We start from the raw sequence: 24,139 nt of genomic DNA, 5'->3' as shown, positions 1-24,139 counted from the left end.
TACCTGTTGAATTGGGACAGGGTGATCGAATGCGCTGGGAACCAGGGCATCTGGATGCTTTCTAACGCACCCGCAGTGTGACCTTGGCCAAGTCCCTTTTCTGGGACTGCGGTTCCTGCTTAGTAATCAAGTGCGAGTGAGAAAGCGGAGGAGAAGGTTGGCCAGAGGCGCCGAGCCCTTCTAGCGGCCTGAATCCCTGATTCGATGAGTAGAGGGCGGGGCGGGCCTCTCGGGGCCGCGGCAGGCGGAGGTTCAGTTCCTCCTCCGGTCCAGCAGGGGGCACGGGGAGTGGCTTCCCACCGCCCTTCCCCTCCTGGCGGGCGCCGGGCAGACTGCTGCAGTCACTAGCAGCGAGCGCAGTGGGCGGGGCGGGCCTGGCCGGGCCGGGCGGCGGCGCTGCGCTGACGGGCTGAGTCGGGCGGCGGCGGCAGCTGCAGAAGCCACCTAGGCGCTAACTGGGTGGCCGGTGGGCTGCTGTGGCCTCGAGCAGCCTCTTCGCGCGGCCCCGCACCCCGCAAGCAGCAGCGGGCCGCGACGCCCAGCCTGCCAGTGAGCTGCGGCGGGCACACCCCGGAGCGGCGGCGACTGCGGACAGGTTAGAGTGGGGGCAGGGGCGGGCGCGGGAGCAGCCCAGGGCCAGAGAGGGAGCCCGAGCCAGGCAATCTCCAACCATGTCCGACGAGGCCTCGGCCATCACTTCCTACGAGAAGTTTCTAACCCCCGAGGAACCCTTCCCACTCCTGGGACCTCCTCGCGGGGTGGGCACCTGCCCCAGCGAGGAGCCGGGCTGCCTGGACATCAGCGACTTCGGCTGCCAGCTGTCCTCCTGCCATCGCACCGACCCGCTCCACCGCTTCCACACCAACAGGTACGAACTGCACCTGAGGGCAGGGGTGGATTTTCCACCTCTGGTCGCCCCCCTGCTCCTGGTCCTTCGTCCCGGGCTGCGCTTCAGTCGCACCCTCCCCCACCTGCCTTTGACCAGCACTCATTCCCGGGCTCCTTCCCTGCCCCCCCTCCCTATTTTCACCCCTGCCCTCAGATTTTCCTTTCGACCGGCGTTTTACTCTCTTTTCCTCATTCATATTCTGGCTATAGCGACTCCTCCCTTCCCTACCTTCTCCCTCCCTCGCTTCCCTTCCCTCCCCCCATCTGTACCCTACGAATCCCAAACCCCCACCCTTGATTTTTAGATACGCCCCTGTTTCCATCCATCTGCAAAAGTTTAACCCCTTCCATTTCCGGTACGCTGTAGAGGAATTTGGATGACTCAAGATCAATCCATAGATCTTTTGAAAAGTAGCGTTGAAAGGTGGCACGTTTAAAGCTAGAAGCTTAATTTTCCCTATTTTTAACCTGTCTCACAGTCCTGTTCCCCCCCGCTGCCACCACCCCTACCCCATTTTTTTTCTTTTTTTAGTTGAGCGCTGGGAAACTAGTCGATTATTTCTTTTTTTTGCCCCCTCCTTTATTAACTGTTTGCTTTAGCTCTTTAGGCTCTGCCAAACTGGGTAAGCTTAAATCTGGAAGATTCCTTCATATGACATATCCCTTGGTTTGCTTCCCCTTTGAAGGGACAGAGTAAGGCTTAGGATGGACTGACTTACACAAATTTGTTCAGAGGGTGTATTTCCTCCTAACTGATTTCAGTAGAAGGTAGTGTTCTGGAGACTTCTCTCATGCAAGCATTTACATGTTAGATCAAATCTTGGGGGCGGGGGGGTTTGAAGACGTTCTAGATATAGCCTCAACTTTTAATATAGGTGGATATTTGAGATACGTATACAAAGGACTGGGGGTGTGTGTGGATAAGGCTCTAGGAGAGGGGTTCAGCTATGGAAAATACTGGAGATAAACTAAGAAATTTAGTTCTGACTTCTGATTCAAATTTATGATGTGAGTTTGATCAAATTCTTTCATATTTTAATGTCTTTAGCATATTTCTCCCCTCCCTTCCCTTAAATTAGTTTGTAGATTGAATGAGCTTCTACCAGGTACAAGGAATGTGTAAAAGATGTTTCTTACATAAATCAAAGTTATAGTGTATGGGAACAAGGCGTTATAGTTAAATAATCAGAACATCATCATAACACATCTCAAAAGGAAGTGGCAGTAAATTTATTATGAGTATTCTAAATCGTCATTGCAAAAAATGAAGAAACAGGCCCAGAAAGAAAAGATTGAGTTCAAGGTCGTAAAACCTAGTCAAGCAAATCCAAGACTATTCCTTTGAAGCCAATGATTAAACCTGGAACAGAACTAATCGATCCCGTGTTACAAATAGAACTTATGGTTTCCTGTGCCAACTCACAGAACCCTATTTAACCCCTGATGTCACTGTAATGTGAATGTAACGTGTTCATGAAATCAAGTGTGCTTAGGGTTATTTATGTTGGAAAATAATATAAAAGAATACCTTTGTACATATTTGGCATTTAAGTTTTGCAGCCTTGGAGCAAGTCACATACCCAGGAAAGTTAAATGATTTCAGAATGATCCTGCTGGATGATGAGGGCAAGGGAGTGAGGGCAGAGGCTGTGGGTAAGTACTGCCAAAACTGGGTGGAGGTGATGGGGAGTGAAGTTATGAGAATAATATGTTTCTTACAACTTGTTCTGTTCCTCCTCCTCCTCCCTATTTTCTCCCTATGTTTTCTTCCCCTTAAAGACTGTGGTGAGGTCAGGACTTTTTTTCAATGGGGCAGTGAGGAGGGGAGAAGGAGGTTCTTTGCAAGCCCCAGTTTTTCCAAGTCAAGCATTTTTCCTAGTTACTGCCTGCTTTTTTTTTTTTTTTTTTTTTTTTTTTTTCAATGTCCCTCTCCTACCGTACTTTTCACAAGGCTTGGCATGGTGGCGGGGGTTCTAATACTCTGTATCCTTTTCAGCAGAGAGTAGGGGAAGCAAAATTAGCAATATTCACAGCACATGATGTTTCTGCCCTAGGCTACCTTGCCTTTTAAATCTGTTATCCTTCTGGAATGTTTTGCCTTCTTACTCCTCCTCAAGATGGTGCTTGAGAGGACCATAGGCTTCCAGCCATTTCTTTTCAGGAAGAAGCACACAGCTAAATCATATATTGGGCAAAGTTTAGGGAGTTCTTTTACTTTGGAGTTGTATGTGTCACTTTTCCCCTTCACATCACATCATTTGCCAATTCAGGCAACACCCAAAAATCGGATTTCAAATAGTTGTGTGCTGAAATTCTGCCTTGGGTTTAGTCATTGTAAAACAAATTTCATTGGAAGTAGGAAACTTGTTAATTGGTAGATATTTGACTTAACCTTTATTTTGCTTCCTTCTTGGTACCTGATAAGAAAAATGTGGAGATTTAAAAAATAATGCCCTTGATAAGGACCTTATGATTATGACAGTTTTGTGCCTACTCATTTACTGGATTCTGGGCTATATTTGCAATTTTCATTAACAAAGACAGTCACAGCACTGAGGTTGAATGGATGCAATATTCAGATTTTTTTTTTTAAGACAGAGTCTCACTCTGTCACCCAGGCTGGAGTGCAGTTGCACAATCTTGGCTTAGGGCAACCTCTGCCTCCTGGGTTCAAGCGATTCTCCTGCCTCAGCCTCCCAAGTAGCTGGGACTGTAGGCGTGTACCACTATGCCTGGCTAATTTTTATATTTTTAGTAGGGACAGGGTTTCACCACGTTGGCCAGGCTGATCTTGAACTCCAAACCTCAGGTGGTCCACCCACGTCGGCCTCCCAAAGTGCTGGGATTACAGGTGTGAGCCACTGCGCCCGGCCCAATATTCAGATTAAAGTCATTTGTGACGTAGGTTGGTATGTCACTGGTCTAGGTTCAGTAGAAAATACATTACGTGGACACAGCCAGTTTCCTAATCATTCATACCTTAAGACCTACATGGATTGGTCTAGAATTTTAGGAAAATAGAATAAATTTCAGTAAGCCAAAAAAGTGAATGAATTTTTAAAAAATGTGAAATGTCAGTGTGGAACATATGTAGTGTTTAAGACATTTTCTTTCGTTTGGGGGGCAGTGATTTTCTCATGTAAATGGGGGCTTTCTCTTAGCACTTCCAAACTGTTGCATAAATCAGTTACTCAGTTATGTGATTTTAGAGCTCCATTTTCAATCACCATTAACCAGAAAAACCTAAAGACTATTGTGTGCCTTTGGTAACACCCATAGTTTTCCTATCTAGATACAGAATTAGAGGTACAGAAGAGCTGTGGGTTGCAGGTGGGAGAACCATGTTGGAGGAATTCGGTTTGGGGACTTGCTAAGACAAGTCGAAAATGGGGATTAGGATTTGGAGAAATATCCAGGCTAGAAATACAGAGTTGGGAGTAATCAGTAGAAATCCTTGATGTGATAGAAGTGGAACTACAGGTTACAAAGGTTGAGAAAGTGGAAGCTTTTCAATAAATTTAGCAGGGAAGGAAAGGAGAAGGGGAGATGTTGTGAGAATTTGAAAGGGAAGTAAAGGTTTCTTTTTCTCTTTTTTTTTTTTTTTTTTTTAACCTCGTTTAGTTTTTCTTTTCCAAGAATAGAGATGTTACCTCCTTAGAAGCAGGCCACAGGAAAGGGAGAAATTGAAAATATAAAAGAAGATGGAATGAGAGAGAGAGATTATGAACTCAGAAGTGCAAATGGGATCATTAGCCTTAGAAATGACAGAGTGTTTTTTACTTCCAAGGCAATAAAGAGGGTAGGAAAGATGGGTAATGAACCCAACATGATTGAGATAGCGAGGAGGAAAGTAGGGAACTTAAGTGGGTAGAAGGGGTTGTATATTCTCTAACTTGGAACCTTGGTGGTCTGTTAGACTCCAGAATAGCAGCAGAGGTCAGGTTGGCTATATGGGGATTCTGACAGAGAGTCAGTGGTGAATACAAGTACTGATAGGGCATTGTCCCCTAAGAATGAATGTATAGCATAGACTTCAAATGACCTTCATCAGCTTGACAGGACTTTATTCAACAGTGCTCATTGGCTGGATTCTTATCTTCAGAAGTGGCAATCAGGTCCACCTGAGAGAAAAGGGGACTGCAGAGGAATGTATACATGGTACACATGCTTTTCTTAATTTTAACATTTAAATAGCTGTTTACCAAAATACTATTGAAAGTCCTTAGTCTGTATATTCTTGCTGAAACACCTTGCAGAGAAATGTTCTTGGCTTTATTTTTTTGTAAATTAAAATTTGGGCAGCAAGCCTAGTTAATTGAGTTAAACACTGTGTTTCACTGGAATTCTTTTCAACATCTTTCAAGATTTTGGAGAAAGTCTCCTTTGAGAGTAATATTATGGTTATAGCTAGAATCGAAGTGTTAAGTAACTTTCTCTTAGTGGAATAAACTGTAAGGGCTTGTAAATTTGAATAGTTTAGTGCTGAGCACACAATGGACATTCATTACAAGTTTGAAACTGACAGAACAGTCTGAAAGAATCATACTTAAATTTTTATTTAAAAACTTATTATAGAAAACTGAGGCCATATAAAAAACTAGACCACTCATGATCCTTTTCCCCAAAGGTAACAACTATCAGCATTTTAATGATGTTTCTTTTGATGTTTCTATGTACATATATAATTTTTAAAAATCAGGATCAGGCTGTATATACAGTTTGTGACCTGCATATTTGCACTTACATTGTTGAGTGTTTTCCTTTTGAATAGTCTGAAAATATGATTTTTAGTGATTATAAAAATACCATTCAGATATATCATTTAATCCCTATATTTTAGGGGCATTTGTTTTCCCTTTTGGACTATTACAAATAGTATTGTTTGAACGTATTTGTATACACATCTTTTTTCCAAATTTCTATTTGGGGAAGGGGACACAATTCCTAGAAGGGGAATTACTAATTCCAAATGAGTGAACCTTTTTAAACCTCTAGATGTACATAGTACTGCCAAATTGCTTTTAAGAAAGATTATGTCAACTTACACTGTCACTAGCAACGGATGAAAGTACTTCCTACTTTGCTTTTATCTATATTGCCTTAAAATTATGATTTTAAACATTTGCGAATTAGAAGATACAAAAATTTTGCCAGGTGCATTGGTTCACACCTATAATCCCAGCGCTTTGGGGAGGCCAAGGTAGGAGGATTGTTTGAGCCCAGGCATTTGAAACCAGCTCGGACAACATGATGAAACCCTTTTTCTACCAAAAAAAAAAAAAAAATGCAAAAATTAGCCAGGCATGGTGGTATGTGCCTATAGTCCCAGCTGCTGGGAAGGCCGAGGTGAGAGGATGAATCAAGCCCAGGAGGTCAAGCCTGCAGTGAGCCATGATTGCACCACTGCACTCCAGCCTGGTTGACAGACCAAGACCCTGACTCAAAAAAAAAAAAAAAAAAAAAGAGAAGAAGAAGATATAAAAAATGTTACAGGCTTTACTAGTAAAAAATGTTATTATTCTATTTTATGAATGGTTTGTTCAATTATGAGCCCAGTTTACTTGCCCCAGATAATTAAAAACAAAAGACAAAGACTTCTGAGAACATTCAGAACCTTGTAATGGTTACAAATCTGAAAAACTTAGACACACACTGACTTTGCCCAAAGGTAAGAGCACAAAATGAAGCAAATTCTTGACTCCTTTGGCAGTGATCTAATGGTTAGATTACTAAATATGGCATCTTTTTTTTTTTTTTAAAGGAATATCATTATTACTCATGGAGAGAAACACATTTCTACAGAATTTTTAGAAGCTAAAAAGAAATTCTAATTAAAAACAATTATCTAACAGTTTTTCCTAGCACTGAACATATTATTTGGTACATAGAAGATACTGACTAAATGTTTGTTGAATGAGTGAATGAATAAAGGGAAAAAAATCACATGTAATTTGAAGACACAAGAGAAAAATAGTTTGCTCAGGACATAATGTAGATAGGGTTTACTGTGTCCAGAATGTATTTTTGTTTTGTTTTGAGACAAGGCCTTGCTCTGTCACTCAGATTGGAGTACAGTGGCAGGATCAGCTTGCTGTAACCACAGACTCCTGGGCTCCGGGGAACCTCCTGCTTCAGCCTCCTGAGAGTAGCTGGGAATACAGACATGTGTCACCTTACTCAGCTCATTTTTAAATTTTTTGTAGAGACAGTGTCTCGCTTTGTTACCCAGACTGGTCTCAAACCAGGGTGTGATTCCTCTTCATAACTTTTATTGCAAGACCTGGGATAATTTGGTTAATTAAAAATTTTTCTAAAATGAGGATACTGTTCACCTAGCAAGCATGTGATGAAAGTAATATTACAAGGTATTCTAGGATTCTTAGATGAATTTTATTTTTTTACTATCTATAAAAATTTATTGACATCTACTTTCTATTTACTGAATTATAATAGTTTGTGTGTATGTGTGTTTCAGTGTTTTAAAATGCTGTACCTTCAATTCAAAAGAAAAGGTACCATAAAGTTTTTCAGATTGTCCAAATTTTGTATGTAAATCAAGAACTTCTAAAAGATTAGCCATACAAAATGGAGGAAGTTAAAAAAAATGAAGTGCGTAATTTGAGAAACAGTAGATTTAATGAAGGATGAGACACGACCTAATAATAGGTAAATAACAGACTTTTCATAAGGAAGTCGTTACTTCAGAAGCTTGTTAGTACTGGAAATACTAAATCATTATCTTAAGGATTAATTCCCTATGCTACTGGCAAAGCAATGAAAATTGTCTTTTAATAGTATAAAACTAGTGGAAATTTACAAAAGAAAACAGATTGATAGATTTCAAGACCAAAAAAAAAAAAAAATCCAACCAAAAAACCCTGCAATAAATACTGTAGACAAAATGTTAATATCCTTAATGCATAAATAACTTATAAAATTAGTAATGAAAATATTAATACATAGGCAAACACCATAGCAGAATAGCTAATAAATATTTTAAAATTTGATCTTGCTAGTAATTAAATAAAACTTGATATAAAAATGTTTCTGTGCCAGTGCAGTGGCTCACGCCTGTAATTCCAGCACTTTGGGAGGCTGGGGTGGACGGATGGTTTGAGCTCAGGAGTTTGAGACAAGCCTGGGCAACATGGCAAAACCCCATCTCTACAAAAAATACAAAAATTAGGCGTGTTGCACCTGTGGTCCCAGCTACTTGGAAGGCTGAGATGGGAGAATCGCTTGAGCCTGGGAGTTTGAGGCTGCAGTGAGCTGTGTTTGTGCCACTGCACTCCAGCCTCAATGACAAAAGTGAGTCCCTGTCTCATAAAAACAAAAAGTTTCTGTCCTATAAGATAGGTATTTTAGCAATTTTAGTGCTGTTAAGATTGTGGTGAAATGAGCACTTTTATATACTGCCTTGGGGAGTATAAATTGATGCAGCCTTTCAGAAAGGTGTTGACTAAATTGATCCTTAGAAGTGTTCATATTCTTTGACTCAGTACTTAACTTTCAAGCAACTGTGTCCTGAGATAATATATTTTGATAAATAATTATAAACAAGGCTCCTCTCAGTACTATTTCTAATATTAAAAAATTAGAAACAACTTATATATCTATTATTGGGGGAATAAAGTTAAATAAATTATGATACATTTAATACAATGGAATATTATATAGGCATTACAATGTTTTTAAGTAATATATTTCGGAAAATGTTTAGCATATTAATGTTAAATGAAAAAAGCAATATACTAAAATATATATATACAGAATGGTTGCTGATTCTGTAAAAAATATGTATGCACATAAAAATAAACTACCAAAATATTATAGATTAATTACTGCTGGATAATGGAATTATTGATCATTTTATTATTCATTCCTTTCTTTCCAACATCTTTGCAATGAGCCTGTACAGCATTAATATGGAAAAGTTACTTAAATATAACAAACACTTCTTGAACATCTACCTGTGTAAATGCTTGTTGGTGCTTTTCTCTGCCCTGCAATGGCCCCACTCTTCCTTTAACAATAATAAAAGCTGTCATATATTGGGCACTTTTTATGTGTGCTGCAAGTGCTCTGTATTCATTCTCATGTGATCATCATAGTACCTCCATTGGGACACAGACTTGGAGAGTGTGTTATTTGCTTAAAATCAATTAGCTAGGAAGTGACAGAGCAAGAATTTGAGCTGTCTGATTCTAGAGCTTACTCATAACCACTATGCTGTATGTTTTGTTTGTGGATGAAGATTTTACTTTAGTCCTAATTTAAATACTACTTTCTTTTAAAATAGTGTACTACAAAAATTTTCAGGCAGCTACAAAAGTAGAGAGAAAAGTGTAATGTACCCCATGTTCCTGTCACCCAGCTTCAACATTTGTTCATATATGGCATCATGCTTCATCTGTACCTCTATCCACTCCCCAACCCCTGCCTTATATTGAGGCAATTCCTAGACATATATCATTCATAAATATTTAGTATATTTCCTTAAAAGGTAAGGGTTCTTTTAAAAATACAAAAAAAACCCTCACATTCCTTATAAATGTTATAAATATGTCCTGTTAATTATATCTTAACATTGTGTGGATTCTGTAGTTCTTGTGATTTCTTTCATGTTGTGTTTTTGAAGGTGGAACCTAACTTCTTGTGGAACAAGTGTTGCCAGCTCAGAAGGCAGTGAGGAGCTGTTTTCATCTGTGTCTGTTGGAGATCAAGATGATTGCTATTCCCTGTTAGATGATCAGGACTTCACTTCTTTTGATTTATTTCCTGAGGGGAGTGTCTGCAGCGATGTCTCTTCTTCTATTAGCACTTACTGGGATTGGTCAGATAGCGAGTTTGAATGGCAGGTAAGTTTTTTTGTCCTTTTCTTGACCTCATTACTACAGAAGTAGAACTATAAACTTCTCTTTTGATATTTTCATCTCTACTTTAAAGTAAATTTCTCTAATGTTTATCCAGTCCTGGAGATTCTCTTACAACGTGTTTTAAAGTTAAGAATTTGATGGCATATCTTTATTTTTGCTAATGTACCTTTTAGATGCTATAGATATCCTTTTGTAGATTTTTATGTTATTTAATACTTGTGTAATATTACCATTATTATATATCATCAGTACCTTTCTATGCATGAATCCAAGCAAATTTATGCTTCCTACCCTATAATAAATAGGTTTTGTGTCCTTATAGGACACATATTAGTCACATTATATATCTAATATCATAAACTGTTATTACCATAAATACATGATTTTTGGTTCTGTCATCAGAAATATATAATTTCTCATTTTGTATTGTTTGTATGTAGACATGTTTTTCGCCTGACACTTTTTTCTTGTGGCATATATACTATGTAAAACGGCTTTGTGGTAAATTGTTTGAAAATGCTGCCTTATAATGAGTGCAGTTTGTCAGAAAATTTAGATTGTGTTATTACAACATCCATATTCTGATTGTAAGAACAATACATTTAAAGATGTTTTCCCTGCCTACAGCAAAGATTTTATTCGCTAGATAAATTCGAATGTCTGCTACGTTTGAAAGCTATCTGAATACTTGAAGTTTTATTCCAAAAGAGGAATTGAATATTATCATTTCAAACAGCTTTCAAATAATACAGAATGGCACCAAATTTAAAAAGTCTCCAAGTCCCACTCTGCTATGGTTACCACTGTTAGGAGCTTATGCAGATTCAAGTATGTTTGCATACTATTAAAAACACATGGGATTATACTTCATCCACTGTTTGGCCCTGTGCTTTTTTTTCAGCTAACACATCTCATTCTTTTCCATAACTGGATCATAATTTATTTAATCCATTTCCTAATTATGGCTATTTCAGTTTGTTTCAGTTTTTTGTTGTTATAAACGATGCTACACTGAAGAGATTTTTTTTTTAAGAAAAAAAGTAATTCACAACCCTTCCATTTTTGTTTTTCATATTATTTGGGTTAAAAATTTTTTAAACTTTTTAAAAATTTGAGGTGAAATTCACCACTTTCATCATTTTGAAATGTATAGTTCAGTAGTTATTAATATACTCACAGTGTTGTGCAGCCATCACCACTATCTAATTCCAGGACATTTCTGTCACCCCCAAAAGAAATCCTATACCCATTAGCACATAGTCCCAATTCTCCCCTCCCCCTTATCACCTGGCGACTACTAATCTAATTTCTCTATGGATTTGCTTTTGTAGATATTTCATATAAATGGATGAATATGTGGCCTTTTGTGTCTGGCTAATCTTTCATTTGGCATAATGTTTTCAAGGTTCATCCATGTTGTCCCATATAACAGCACTTCATTCCTTTCTATGACTAATATTCCATTTTGTAGATGTACACTACCACATTTTGTTCATCCATTCATTAGCTGAAGAACTTTGGGTTGTTTCTACTTTTTGGCTGTTATAAATAATACTGCTGTGAACATTCAGGTACAAGTTTCTATGTGGATTTATATTTTTAATTCTCTTGGATATACCCCTAGGAGTGGAATTGCTGGATCATATGATCACTTGATATTTAACTTTTTGAGGAACTGCCAACATGTTTTCTAGAGTGACTACACCATTTTACTTTTCCACCAGCAACGTATGAAAGTTCCCATTTCACCACATCCTTGTCCACACTTGGCTTTGTCTTTTTGTTTATAGCCATCCTACTGGGTATAAATTGGTGTTTCATTATGGTTTTGAGCATCTTTTCATGTGCTTTTTGGCCATTTGTGTGTCGTCTTTGGAGAAATATCTATTCAGATACCTTGCCCCTTTTAAAATTGTGTTATTTTACTTTTTATGGTTGCATTGTAAGAGTTCTTTCTATATGCTGGCTACTAGACCCTTATCAGATACATGATTTGCGAAAATGTTATTATTCTGCAGGTTGTCTTTTTGCTTGTTAGTATTTATTCACTTGATAGTGTCCTTTGACACCAAAGTTTTGAATTTTAATGAAGTCTAATTTATCTTTTTTTTGCTGTACTTATAATATCATATTTTAAAAACCATTGTGTAATCCAAGATGAGGAAGATTTTCACCTGTTTCCTTCCCAGACTTTTAGAGTTTTAGTTCTTACATGTAGGTCTTTGATCCATTTTGAGTTATTTTTTGTATATGATGTGTAAGATAGGAGTCCAGATTCATTCTTTCTTTTTTGTATGTGTATGTGTTTTGTTTTTTGAGATAGAGTCCTGCTCAGCTCAGTTGCCCAGGCTGGAGTGCAGTAACGCAATCTCAGCTCACTGCACCCTCCGCCTCCTGGGCTCAAGCCATTCTCCTGCCTCAGCCTCCCGAGTAGCTGTGATTACAGGCGCCCGCCACCAAGCCCGGCTAATTTTTGTATTGTTAGTAGAGACAGGGTTTCACCATGTTGGCCGAGCTCGTCTTGAACTCCTGACCTCAGACGATCCGCCTGCCTTGGCCTCCCAAAGTGCTGGGATTACAGGCGCATTCTTTCTTTTTTAAACAATGGAGTCTCACTATGTTGTCCATGCTGGTCTCGAATTTTTGGGCTCAAGGAATCCTCTCACCTCATCCTCCTGAGTATCTGGGACTACAGGCATGCACCATTGCACCTGGCTCCCAAATTTTTTATTTTGTATGGGAGTATCCAGTTGTCCCAGCACCATTTGTTGCAAAAATTATTCTTTCCTCATAGAATCATCTTGGCACCCTTTTGAAAATGAATTAATCATAGATGTGTGCATTTATTTTTGGACTCTAAATTCTATTCCATTGATGTATGTGTCTATCCTTACGCTAGTACCACACTGTTTTAGTTATTATAGCTTTTCAGTAAGTTTTGAAATTGAGATGTGTTAGTTCTCCCACTTTGTTGTTCATTATAAAAATTGTTTAGGCTCACATCTGTAATCCTAGCACTTTGATAAACTGAGGTAGGTAGATAGCTTGAGCCCAGGAGTTCAAAACGAGCCTGGGCAACATGGCAAAACCCCGTGTCTTTAAAAAAAAAAATGCAAAAATTTGCCAGGCGTGGTGGTGTGCACATGTGGTCTCAGCTACTCAGGAGGCTGAGGTTGGAGGATCGCTTGAGCCCTGAAGGTGGAGGTTGCAGTGAGCTGAGATTGTGCCATTGCACTCTAGCCTGGGCAACAGAGTTATTTGGGGTCCTTGCAATTCCACATGAGTTTTAGGATCAGGTTGCCCATTTTTCAAAAAAGTGTAGTTGGAATTTTGATAGAGATCACACTGAGTCTGTAGATTGCTTTGGGGAGTATTGCCATCTTAACAATATTAAATATTCCAATTAATATGGGATGGGATATCTTATTTATTTAGGGCTTCTTTATTTCAATGATGTTTTGTAGTTTTCAATGTCTAAGTCTTACACTCTCTTGGTTGAATTTATTCCTAAATATTATATTCTTTTTGATGCTGTTATAAATGGCATTGTTTTCTTAATTTTATTTTCAGGTTGTTCATTGCTAGTGTATATATAGAAATACAATTGGTGTTTGTATATTGATTTTGTATCGTGCCAACTTTGCTGAAGTCATCTGTTAGCTTTAATATTTTTTTCCCCTGTGTGAATTATCATTTTCTATATTTAAGATCATGTCATCTATGAATAGAGATAGTTTTCCTTCTTTTTTCCTCATCTGGATGCTTTTTAATTCTTGCTTAGTTGCCCTAACTAGATCTCCTGTACAGTGTTTAATAGAAATGGTGAAAGTGAGCATCCTTGTCTTTTTCCTAATCTTAGGGGAGAAATTCAGTCTGCTTCTCGATGTGGTTTTTTAGTATTTTGTTAAGGAATTTTGCATCTATATTCATAAGGGATATTGGTCTGCAGTTTTCTTTCTCAGTTGTGTCTTTGTCTAGCTTTGGTGTCCAGGTAATACTGTCCTCATAAGGAGATAGGAAGTTTTTCCTCTTCTGGTTAAAATTTTTTAATAAGATTTTCTCATTTAAGATATAAACTTTTTCATGATATTCATAATGAATTTTTCAGTGTTTTTTTTTTTTGAGACAAGGCCTCGCTGTCTCACCCAGGCTGGAGTGCAGTGATGCAAAAATGGGTCACTGCAGAATTGACCTCCTAGGCTCAAGCAGTCCTCCTGCCTCAGCCTCCTCAGTAGCTGGGACCACAGGTGCGCACCACAACAACCAGCTAAATTTTTGTTTGTTTGTTTGTTTTGTAGAGACAGGGTCTCACTTTGGTGCCTAGGCTGGTCTTGAATTCCTGGGCTCAAGTGATCCTTCCACTTTGGCCTCCCAAAGTGGGTGAGCCACCGTGCTCAGCCAGTGTCTGTCTCTCTCTCTCTCTCTTCTTTTTTTTTTTTTTTTTTTTTTTTTTAGTGCAGACTTTGTATTTAAAATCAGACTGCAACAATTCTTAGTAAAGCATAAATCAGTTGGAGTCCTGATAATTCTAAGAAATATTTTTTCTGCTTATTTTCTGTGATTTATTTAGAGTTATCATCCATAATGTTACAAGGTGGCAGACATTTTAAAATTTTAATTGCTGGCCCCTTCACTTATGTTGCGAGTAGTTAGAGTGGAAAACCGTCCCCAGCCATTCACCGTTAATGTACATGAGTGACTATGATGTCGGAACAAAAATCATACCTGCCTTAGTAATGTGTTTTCCCACTTGTGAAATTGGAGTATGGATACTCTGTTACCATAGATATCTGCTATTTAAGTATGCTGAAAGATTTAAAGTGCTGTCTTGTATTTGTGGGATTTCATAATGATGAGCAATAAATTATCCAAGAAGATAATTACAAATTACATGTTAGGATTAATATGGATTAAAAATCATTTACTATAGTTAAAAAATTTGTATTACTTCTGTTATGATTAAAAACTACATCTGTTTAAATCTTTCTTTTTAACAGATGTTTCAGTTACTACTAAAGTAAATATAAATGATTTATGGATTCTCTGGGAAGAAAAAAGCTCACTACTTAGTAAGATGAGATTTTAACCTTAGAATGAATTAGCATCTTTGCATTTTGCTTTGCTGATAATTTTCTTTGCTTCCAGTCCTTTTGTTATTAAGGATATATTTGACTAGTCTTAGAGTCTGAGAAATTATTTCTATTGTTGAGCAGGAAAGCTTAGAAAATTTAAACAGTGAGTGATCAGCTGTCACACTTGAAACCTAGAGGTGCAATCTGAAATTAAACATCAGCTATTGCAGAAATGAGCTTACTCATAAAATTCTGCTGCATTCTGCAGAGAATATGGCAGAGATTTAAGTCTCCCTGTGTTTCACAATTACTGATCATAATATAAATATGCCAAATATTGCCCATGAAAAATATGGGCTGGGAGTTAGTAAGCATTTATTCTGAAATATAGTATGAGTTATAAAATGGGAAATTGCTGGTCTAATAAATATGCAGGAGCTCATACAATTCTCCGGTACCACCGCTAGTCTAATCCCATATCTCCAGTTGTCTACTTGACATTTCCACTTAGATGACCTTAATATTTAATACTGACCCATTATTTGATGCTGAGTCCTTGATGCAGTGTTGCAACATCCAATTACAATATTTCCATGGAAAAAAATAGACTCTGCTTAGTGACATGTCTTACAACTTAGTAAAAAATTACTATTATCTGTCCAAAGGACACTTGTACTTGCTTCTCCCATCATCACTACAAATCCTTTATATCCCAAATTTTATTCCTCTCATTACAAACTTGCCAGAAAGGCAAAACTGTTTAGCATAGTTGAAAGCATTAGATTGGTGTCCTACTTTGGATTCTGCCACTAGTTGTATGACCCTCCCCAGACATTATTTTTTTCTTTTATGTAAAATGAGGATGTTGGACTAGAAGATCTGTAACATCCTTTCAGTTACCTTGCTATGAAAATTGAGGTCTTTAAGTGTATCACTCTGGGTGGGTTGTGTGACCTGAAATGTCACCAATTTTTTTCTGGTCTCAACATGAGATACTTTATTACCTTATCCATTCAGTTATCAAACAGCTTTGTAAATTGTTTTTCTTTCTTTCTTTTTTTTTTTGAGATGTAATCTTACTCTGTCACCCTCACTGGAGTGCAGTGGTGCGATCTTGGCTCACTGCAACCTCTGCCTCCTGGGTTCAAGCGATGCTCCTGCCTCAGCCTCCCGAGTAGCTTGGACTACAGGCGCATGCCACCACACCTGGCTAATTTTTGTATTTTTGATTGAGACGGAGTTTCACTATATTGGCCAGACTGGTCTCGAACTCCTGACCTCGTGATCTGTCCGCCTTGGCTTCCCAGAGTGCTGGGATTACAGGTGTGAGCCACTGCACCCAGCCTTGTAAATTTTCATGTTACATTTTTCCTATCTATTCCCATTTTTCTTTCCATTTTTGCTTATTTTCATCCACGCCTAGATTACAAGAGCTTCCTATCTAATTCTAGTCTTTCCTCACTCTATTTTATCCCCATAGTGCTTTCTAGCTGATCTTCCCTAAAGACCAGTTTCATCAAGTTACTTCTTAGAAAATGTTATCGGCCTACTTCTACATATCATATGACAGTTTCTGGTTCTTCTGTTGAACTTTTAAATCCCTAGCACTGATTTTCTGTGTTAATCATACTGACATATGATTACATGATATCTAGGATATATGTCACCTCATACTATGTTTTTTTCCATCTATGACTTTGCTAAATTATTCTCCTTACCTGAATGTCTTTTCCTTTTTCCCCATCATTCTGAAACACTACCATGTGAAATTAACCCAAGCACTTTAGCAACATGTGACATTCTTTGAGAGATTGTGCTACTTTTTTAAGGGTCCAAAACCATGGCAAGGGATGGAAAAAGAAAAGTACCTCTCTTTATTGAGTGTTGCCTGTATGCCAGGCATGTTACCACATTTAAACCACTCAACAATCCTTTGAGATTGATGATATTGACCACATTTTACTGCTAACTCTGAGGCTCAAAGAAATAAACTAACCTACACAAGGTCACACTGCTAGTGAGCAGTGGAGCTGGGATTTGGACTCTGGGATCTTTTTACTTATCCCTGAAAAAAAAATGGCCAAGGTACCACTAATTACCTTTTTTACACCCCTGCCTCCCCAACAAATGCATAGACAGAAGTGAAGGTACAAATTTAAGTGCCTGGCAGATATTCTCCAAGATTTAAGTGAATTTTTTTCTTATATTTTGAAAATATAGGTATTTCAAGAGTTCTTTCATTTACCTCATTTATCAAAGGAGCTTGATGTAGGGGAGGGGAGGCCTTTTGTCTGATAAGAAGTGTCTAATTTTTTTATTTTTAGGGGCCACAGGGAGCTTTGAAGTCAAAGGGAAAATAGCAAAGCATTTTCTTTTTTGCAATTATGGGCTGAAAAAGAGATGGCATTCATATGTGCATTCAGCAATCATCCTTTCATAACACCACCTAGATAACAATTAGGGTGAAGGGTGAACAGTTCAAGCAGTGTTAGTTAATGAGATTTTATGTTTTGTTTTCTTTTGTTTTTTTTGAGATGATCGCTCCATCTCCCACACTGGAGTGCGGTGGCACGATCTTGGCTCACTGCAACCTCTGCCTCCCAGGTTCAAATGATACTCCTACTTCAGCCTCCTGAGTAGCTGGGATAACAGGTGCACACCACCACACCCAGCTAATTTTTGTATTTTTAGTAGAGATGGAGTTTTGCCATGCTGACCAGGCTGATCTCAAACTCCTAACCTCAGGCGTTCCACCCACCTCCGCCTCTCAAAGTGCTGGGATTACAGGCATAAGCCACTGCGCCCAGCCGTTAATGAGATTTTAAAATAAGTTATACAGATTGTTGGTAGTCACTTATGTACTTGGACTTGTCAATAACTGTCATAGTGAAAATGTGGTTTTTAAGAGTAGTAGCTCCTTATGGGGATGTAGAAAGAATGGCCTCTCTCTTAGACAATTTCATTGTAAACATCATAGTCATCTTTTGCATAGTGATTGACTCCTATCTTTGTGGTTTCATTTATTTCTTTGTGATTGATTCCCCAGTGCCTGCCTGCAGTCCATTGCAACTCTCCCAAACTTTAATGCTGCAGCTTCAACCCACTGCTAGATATTTCCATTGATGATCTGTGGTCTGAAACCTAGCATTCATCATGTGCTGTGTTGTATAATTGTATGTCTGTGTTATTGTATTACTTTCCCAAGTAAAATTTTTGTGTAGGGACTTAACACTCCTTTGAATCCCCTGTACCTATTATACTGCTGTGTACAAAGTAGGAGTTCAAATACATGTGATCGCAATAGTCTTCATGACTAAAGTAGCTCTTCGCTTTTTTGGTAACTGCATAAGCCTAGAAATCATCGAGAGTTCAGATACAGTTGCAAGCTCTATAGAACCAAAACACAGCAAAAAGGTGCTGTTTTATACCTTGTAAAAATGAAGCCAGTATGTTTGAAAATTGTCATGTGCTCCTTGTAGAAGAAAAGACTACCTTTTTGTTGAATGACTTAAATACATTTATTTAAAATTAAATCCATTCTAAGTTTTGGAGGTAATGGATATATTTATTACCTTGGTTATGGTGGTGGTTACATGAGTATATGCACGTGTGCAAAAATATACATAAATGTATGTAAAATTATAGCACATATTTTTGCTGTTTGTCTTAAATTGATTTTATTTTCTGTATGTTAGGCTTGCTTTTATTTCTCCTTTGTCTACACTTTGTCTTCTATGATGTTTTCTAATTTTTCTCTTATAATACTTCTGGTTCTTAAAGTGTTTTGCTTTATATTAACAGCATATTTAAAATTATTTTATTATTTATTTTTTGAGACCGAGTCTCACTCTGTCGTCCAGGCTGGTATGCAGTGGCACAAACATGTCTCATTGCAGCCTCAACCTCCCATGTTCAAGCGATCCTTCCGCCTCAGACTACAGGCATGTGCCACCACACCCAACTAATTTTTTTTCCTTTCCTTTTTTTTTTTTTTTAAATAGAGATGAGGTCTCGCAATGTTGGACAGGCTGCTCTCAAACTCCTGGGCCCAAGCAATCCTCCCGCCTCAGCCTTGCAAAGTGCTGGAATTACAGACATGATTATTATTATTATTATTTTTTTAGAGAGATGGGGTCTTGCCACATTGCCTGGGCTGGTCTTGAACTCCTGGGCTCAAGCAGTCCTCCTGCCTCTGCCTCACAAAGTAGCATGAGCTACTTTGCCCAGCCTTAATTTATGTTAATTGTCTTGAGGTCACTGATACAAACTTGAGGACAAGGACCAAGATGTATTTGTCTTTATATTGACAGTATGTTTAGCACAGTCTCTGGCAAAAAGCCAGTTAGTGGCACATCATTCAGGTCTCCCCAGATGGAGACCAGTGCTTCTTATTCATTACAGTGTGGAGGCCCTAGTCATATTCTCATTATACATTAAAAACTTTAATGATGATTGACTCTTCGGTTACCATTTTAATAAGTCTTGATTACGAGTCTAAGCTTTTCAAAAACATCTTTCATTGAATAACTATATGCAAAGAATATATATTTATATACTTATGTTGCTGCTTTGTATAAAATAGGCATGGATCAGAATTAATGTCCCGTGATTCTGTATTTGCCATTAGTCTTTTTTTTTTTTTTTTCGCGACGGAGTCTGACTATCTCCCAGGCTGGAGTAGTGCAGTGGCACGATCTCGGCTCACTGCAACTTCCACCTCCCGGGTTCAAGGGATTCTTCTGCCTCAGTGTCCCAAGTAGCTGGGACTACAGGCACATGCCACCATACCCGACTAATCTTTGTATTTTTAGTAGAGACTGGGTTTCACCATGTTGGACAGGCTGATGTCGAACTCCTGACCTCAGGTCATCCCCCTGCCTCGGCCTCCCAAAGTGCTGGGATTACAGGCATGAGCCACCACACCCAGCTGCCATTAGTCTTATATTAAAGGAACTTTTAAGGAAGCCCTCTTAGCACAGCCCGCAGCATGTCAATCTCATAAAGTAACTTTTAATCAATGTGGAAAATATACTGTAGTATTTAAAATGTAGTCTGAAACAGTTTTGCTTTCCCTCCCCACACCCTCCTTATTTTTATAAAGTTACCAGGCAGTGACATTGCCAGTGGGAGTGATGTACTTTCTGATGTCATACCCAGTATTCCAAGTTCACCTTGCCTGCTTCCTAAAAAGAAAAACAAGCACCGGAATTTAGATGAACTCCCTTGGAGTGCAATGACAAATGATGAGCAGGTAAAGATCTTGACATTCTTAATTAAAAGCTTTTATGTGGAGACTAGGTAAAGCTCAGTTTATTGCCTGTTTAAAGCTACTGGGGAAATGTGGATTGCTTAGTAAATCTGAATTTGAGCTTTAACTGTTTTTCAGGGAACAAATAAAACCTTAAGTGCTTCTGATATGTAAACACATTATAATTAACATAATGAAGGATCAGAAGTTTTAGCAATGATCTTATTTGTTGTAATTTTTTCATCACATAGGTGGAATATATTGAGTATCTGAGTCGGAAAGTGAGTACTGAGATGGGTCTTCGGGAGCAACTTGATATTATTAAGATCATTGATCCTTCTGCTCAAATCTCCCCTACAGACAGTGAGTTTATTATTGAACTTAACTGTCTCACAGATGAAAAACTGAAGCAGGTATGTAAAGAAAATACAGATTATTTACCTATTAAAAATACCACCATCTTATAAAATGTAGACTAAAATAATCATATGTAAATACATAGATAATTAAGGCCAAAAATCACTGCTGTGAAAGGTAATATTAGAAAAAATGATGGCACATTGATTTAAGAGGTTTTATGTACATCTCACCTGCCAGTACCTTTCTGGGATCAGTGTGAATCTAGAACCTGCTTTTCAGTTGTATAGGATTTGAAATGTAATGTTACCACTTACGAGGTGGTTAGGTTAAGGTATAGATTTATTCTAACTCAGTTTACAGGAGACTAATTGACAAAATACTAATTAATGAGAGCTATTCTTTGGTAAATATCTGAGCTGAGGGATTTGAGTAGTTTTATGCTGTAATAATTGAGCCAGGCTAGGGTGAAACCTAGTGAATTTTCCCTCTGCTGTTCTGAAATCTGCATCTCCGGTATCTTCTTCTTCTCCCCCCCCCCCCCCCCCCCCCTTCTTTTTTTTGAGACGGAGTCTCACTCTGGAGTGCAGTGGCGATATCTTGGCTCACTGCAACCTCCACTGCCTAGGTTCAAGCGATTCGCCTGCCTCAGCCTCCCAAGTAGCTGGGATTACAGGCACCTGCCACCGTACCCGGCTATTTTTTTTATTTTTAGTAGAGATGGGGTTTCACCATCTTGACCAGGCTGGTCTTGAACTCCTGACCTCGTGATCCACCTGCCTCAGCCTCCCAAAGTGCTGGGATTACAGGCGTGAGCCACTGCACCTGGCCTCTGGTATCTTCTGAATACAATTTTTGCTGTTCTTTTTCTCTGGTATGTAGTTGAATGAATACTTAATGTTCTTACGTTCTACTTTGGATTTGTTTCTTTGTTTTGCATTTATCATTATTTATGAAAAATTTCTCTCATTTCAGTATTTCTCCCAGCAGACATACTCTAATTTTCTACATTCCAGCAAATTTTTCATTAGTATGATAAATTGATGTCTTGCATTTGAAGACAGGTATCGTTGGCCCCTAGCTAAGATTTAGGAAATACCCTAATCTTATATAAAATCAGCAGCTTACTTAAATTATCTTAAGTGGAGACCTTTAACAACTGCCTAATCTCATCTATTTTATTTTATTGTTAGTTTGTATTTTGAGTGCTGTTTTTTTGTAGTCCTAAATTTCTGAAGGCGAGTAGCCTTCCATTTACTGATTATATTTTATGTGCTTTTAAAATCCAGCTCTATAACATGTTTTCTAGAATTTTGAACATTGTTCATTTTTCTAGTACTTATTTCTAAATTTAGCCTTTCTATTCCAGCTTATATATGCATCTGCAGCACTTTTGACAATCTTTTAGATTAAGTACACTATTATTTTCCCCCCAGCATTTTGAAGGTGGAACATCAAGGTGCAACACTAACCAGTTTGTGGTTGTGCTTCCCAAGGTCAGAAACTATATCAAGGAGCATAGCCCTCGCCAACGGCCTGCAAGAGAGGCCTGGAAGAGAAGCAACTTTAGTTGTGCAAGCACCAGTGGAGTGAGCGGTGCCAGTGCCAGCGCCAGCAGCAGCAGTGCCAGCATGGTCAGTTCTGCAAGCAGCAGTGGGTCCAGTGTTGGAAACTCTGCTTCAAACTCCAGTGCCAACATGAGTCGAGCACACAGTGACAGCAACCTGTCTGCAAGTGCAGCAGAGCGGATTCGGGATTCAAAAGTAAAACGTCTAATCAATACAAAACTTTACCTTTCAATATTAACATTAGTACTCCTTCATATAAATTTCTTGAAGAGTTAAAATGATCCTGCTGTCTAGATGCCTGTGGGTTTTGGTCTTAATTGAACAAGCAGGATGCTCTGCTGTTGAACAAAGCACTCTTGGCTGAGTGCTTTGAAATACTGTTTTGACCCACAACCATATTGCATTCAATCTTACTTGATTTTTGTGTATGTTTTAAGTAAGATAAATTGGTGGAAATAATGAGTTATTCTCAAGATTGCAATATTGACTGCAACTCACTACTGAGCGAATCTCACTATGTTGCTGATGTTGCTGTCTATTAGCTCCTAAGAATGTTGTGTATGTCTTTTGTGTGTGTTAAATGTTTTCTTAATGTTTTAATCTTAAATGTTTCTTCTTAGCTAATTTAAAAATCTAATACTTTCTCTAATTTCTGTCTACTCTTTTCACAGTTGAGAAAGTTCTGTATAATATTGTTGGGCACTTAAAAAAAAAAAAAAAAAGAAGGTATAAGTATATTTAGAATGGTCCTGTGGCTTAGCAGGGGAGTTTGATTCCTTGCAGTGACAAGAATCTGGAGCCAGTTTAAAGATGATAAGAGAATCTCTCTCTTTGGTGACCAAGTGGTGACTTGAAGATACACAGTGATTCTTTCCCTGGTTCTTAGGGAAGTAGCAGAAACATAGCCCGCTTTGTTAGTTGCTAAGGAATTTCTCTAGATATGCGGTCATTCCTTTTTAGTATCAGTTCACCAGTGACAAGGATGGGAGTACCCACTGAGTTTCTGATGGGTTTTTAAGATGGTATTCGCCTACTACGAAAAAGGCATGATTTTTTTTTTTACCTGCCATTATAAGATTGCTAGTGTTTTTGGATGAAAGGCACCTGAGAATCATAAGTATTAGAGACTTGGGCAATGTTCTCTACATTTGTATTCAGTATTGTCCCCTAGTATTAATTGTGTGTTCACTATGCATTTATACCAATGTACCTTAATGGAATTTAAAAAAGAAGTCTTTGAAGTGACTCATTAGCCATCACTAGCCAAAATGATTGTCTCAACCCTTCCTAATCAGAAGAGTCACTGGTGAAATACCACAAAATTGGAATCTTAATCATTTTTATGCCTAAGCCAGTGGCTCACTTACTGGAATGAGGATCATACTACAGAAGGATTTGAACATCTCTTAAAGTTAGAAAATAGAGAATTTGATCCACAAAACATTTTGGGGTGGATATGCCAAAAACTAAACCAAACTGATTTAGAAATTTTTATTTTGACAGAAGCGATCCAAGCAGCGGAAGTTACAGCAGAAGGCCTTCCGCAAGAGGCAGCTGAAGGAGCAGAGGCAGGCCCGGAAGGAGAGGCTCAGTGGGCTCTTCCTTAATGAAGAGGTGCTGTCCTTGAAAGTGACTGAGGAAGACCATGAAGCAGATGTTGATGTTTTGATGTAATAAGGGTGAATTTATCAGCATTCTTTGTGAGCATTAAAATACTACATCCTTATTGGTTTACATGCATCTTGACCAAAATTTTGGTTAGGGCTGTGCTGATGTACCATTAATAATTTAAGCCAGTGGTTCTTGACAGGTGGTCCCAAGACCTGCAGCTTCAGCATCACCTGAGAAGTTGTTAGGAATGCATACTTGTGGGCTCCACCCCCAGACGTAGTGAATCAGAAACCAACAGGGAGGCGCCTAGCATTGTTTCTTTTTTTTTTTTTTTGAGACGGAGTCTTGCTCTGTCGCCCAGGCTAGAGTGCAGTGGCCGGATCTCAGCTCACCGCAACCTCTGCCTCCTGGGTTCACGCCATTCTCCTGTCTCAGCCTCCCGAGTGGCTGGGACCACAGGCGCCCACCACCTCGCCCGGCTAATTTTTTGTATTTTTAGTAGAGACGGGGTTTCACCGT

The 24,139-nt window shown here is 38.6% G+C and overlaps 1 protein-coding gene across 3 annotated transcripts; it reads left to right on the top strand.

Annotated features, from left to right (window-relative positions):
- Positions 1 to 346: 346 nt before the first annotated feature.
- Positions 347 to 23,927, top strand: FAM199X (family with sequence similarity 199, X-linked). Of its 3 annotated transcripts, none has more exons than XM_023203042.1 (6): positions 347 to 868; positions 9,527 to 9,746; positions 19,938 to 20,087; positions 20,336 to 20,497; positions 21,938 to 22,075; positions 23,513 to 23,927. In XM_023203042.1, exons 1-6 carry the CDS (start codon positions 672 to 674, stop codon positions 23,681 to 23,683), a joined length of 1,038 nt encoding a protein of 345 aa, XP_023058810.1. In that variant the 5' UTR covers positions 347 to 671; the 3' UTR covers positions 23,684 to 23,927. The 3 variants fall into 3 exon arrangements, with proteins under 3 accessions (XP_023058810.1, XP_023058812.1, XP_023058811.1); XM_023203044.3 differs by having other exon boundaries at positions 475 to 868; positions 21,938 to 22,204; XM_023203043.2 differs by lacking the exon at positions 347 to 868 and adding an exon at positions 4,483 to 5,046 and having other exon boundaries at positions 21,938 to 22,204.
- Positions 23,928 to 24,139: the final 212 nt, after the last annotated feature.

Source organism: Piliocolobus tephrosceles, chromosome 12 (assembly GCF_002776525.5).
Source record: "Piliocolobus tephrosceles isolate RC106 chromosome 12, ASM277652v3, whole genome shotgun sequence".
NCBI classification, from domain to species: domain Eukaryota; kingdom Metazoa; phylum Chordata; class Mammalia; order Primates; family Cercopithecidae; genus Piliocolobus; species Piliocolobus tephrosceles.
This window is presented reverse-complemented; position numbering and strand designations above follow the sequence as displayed.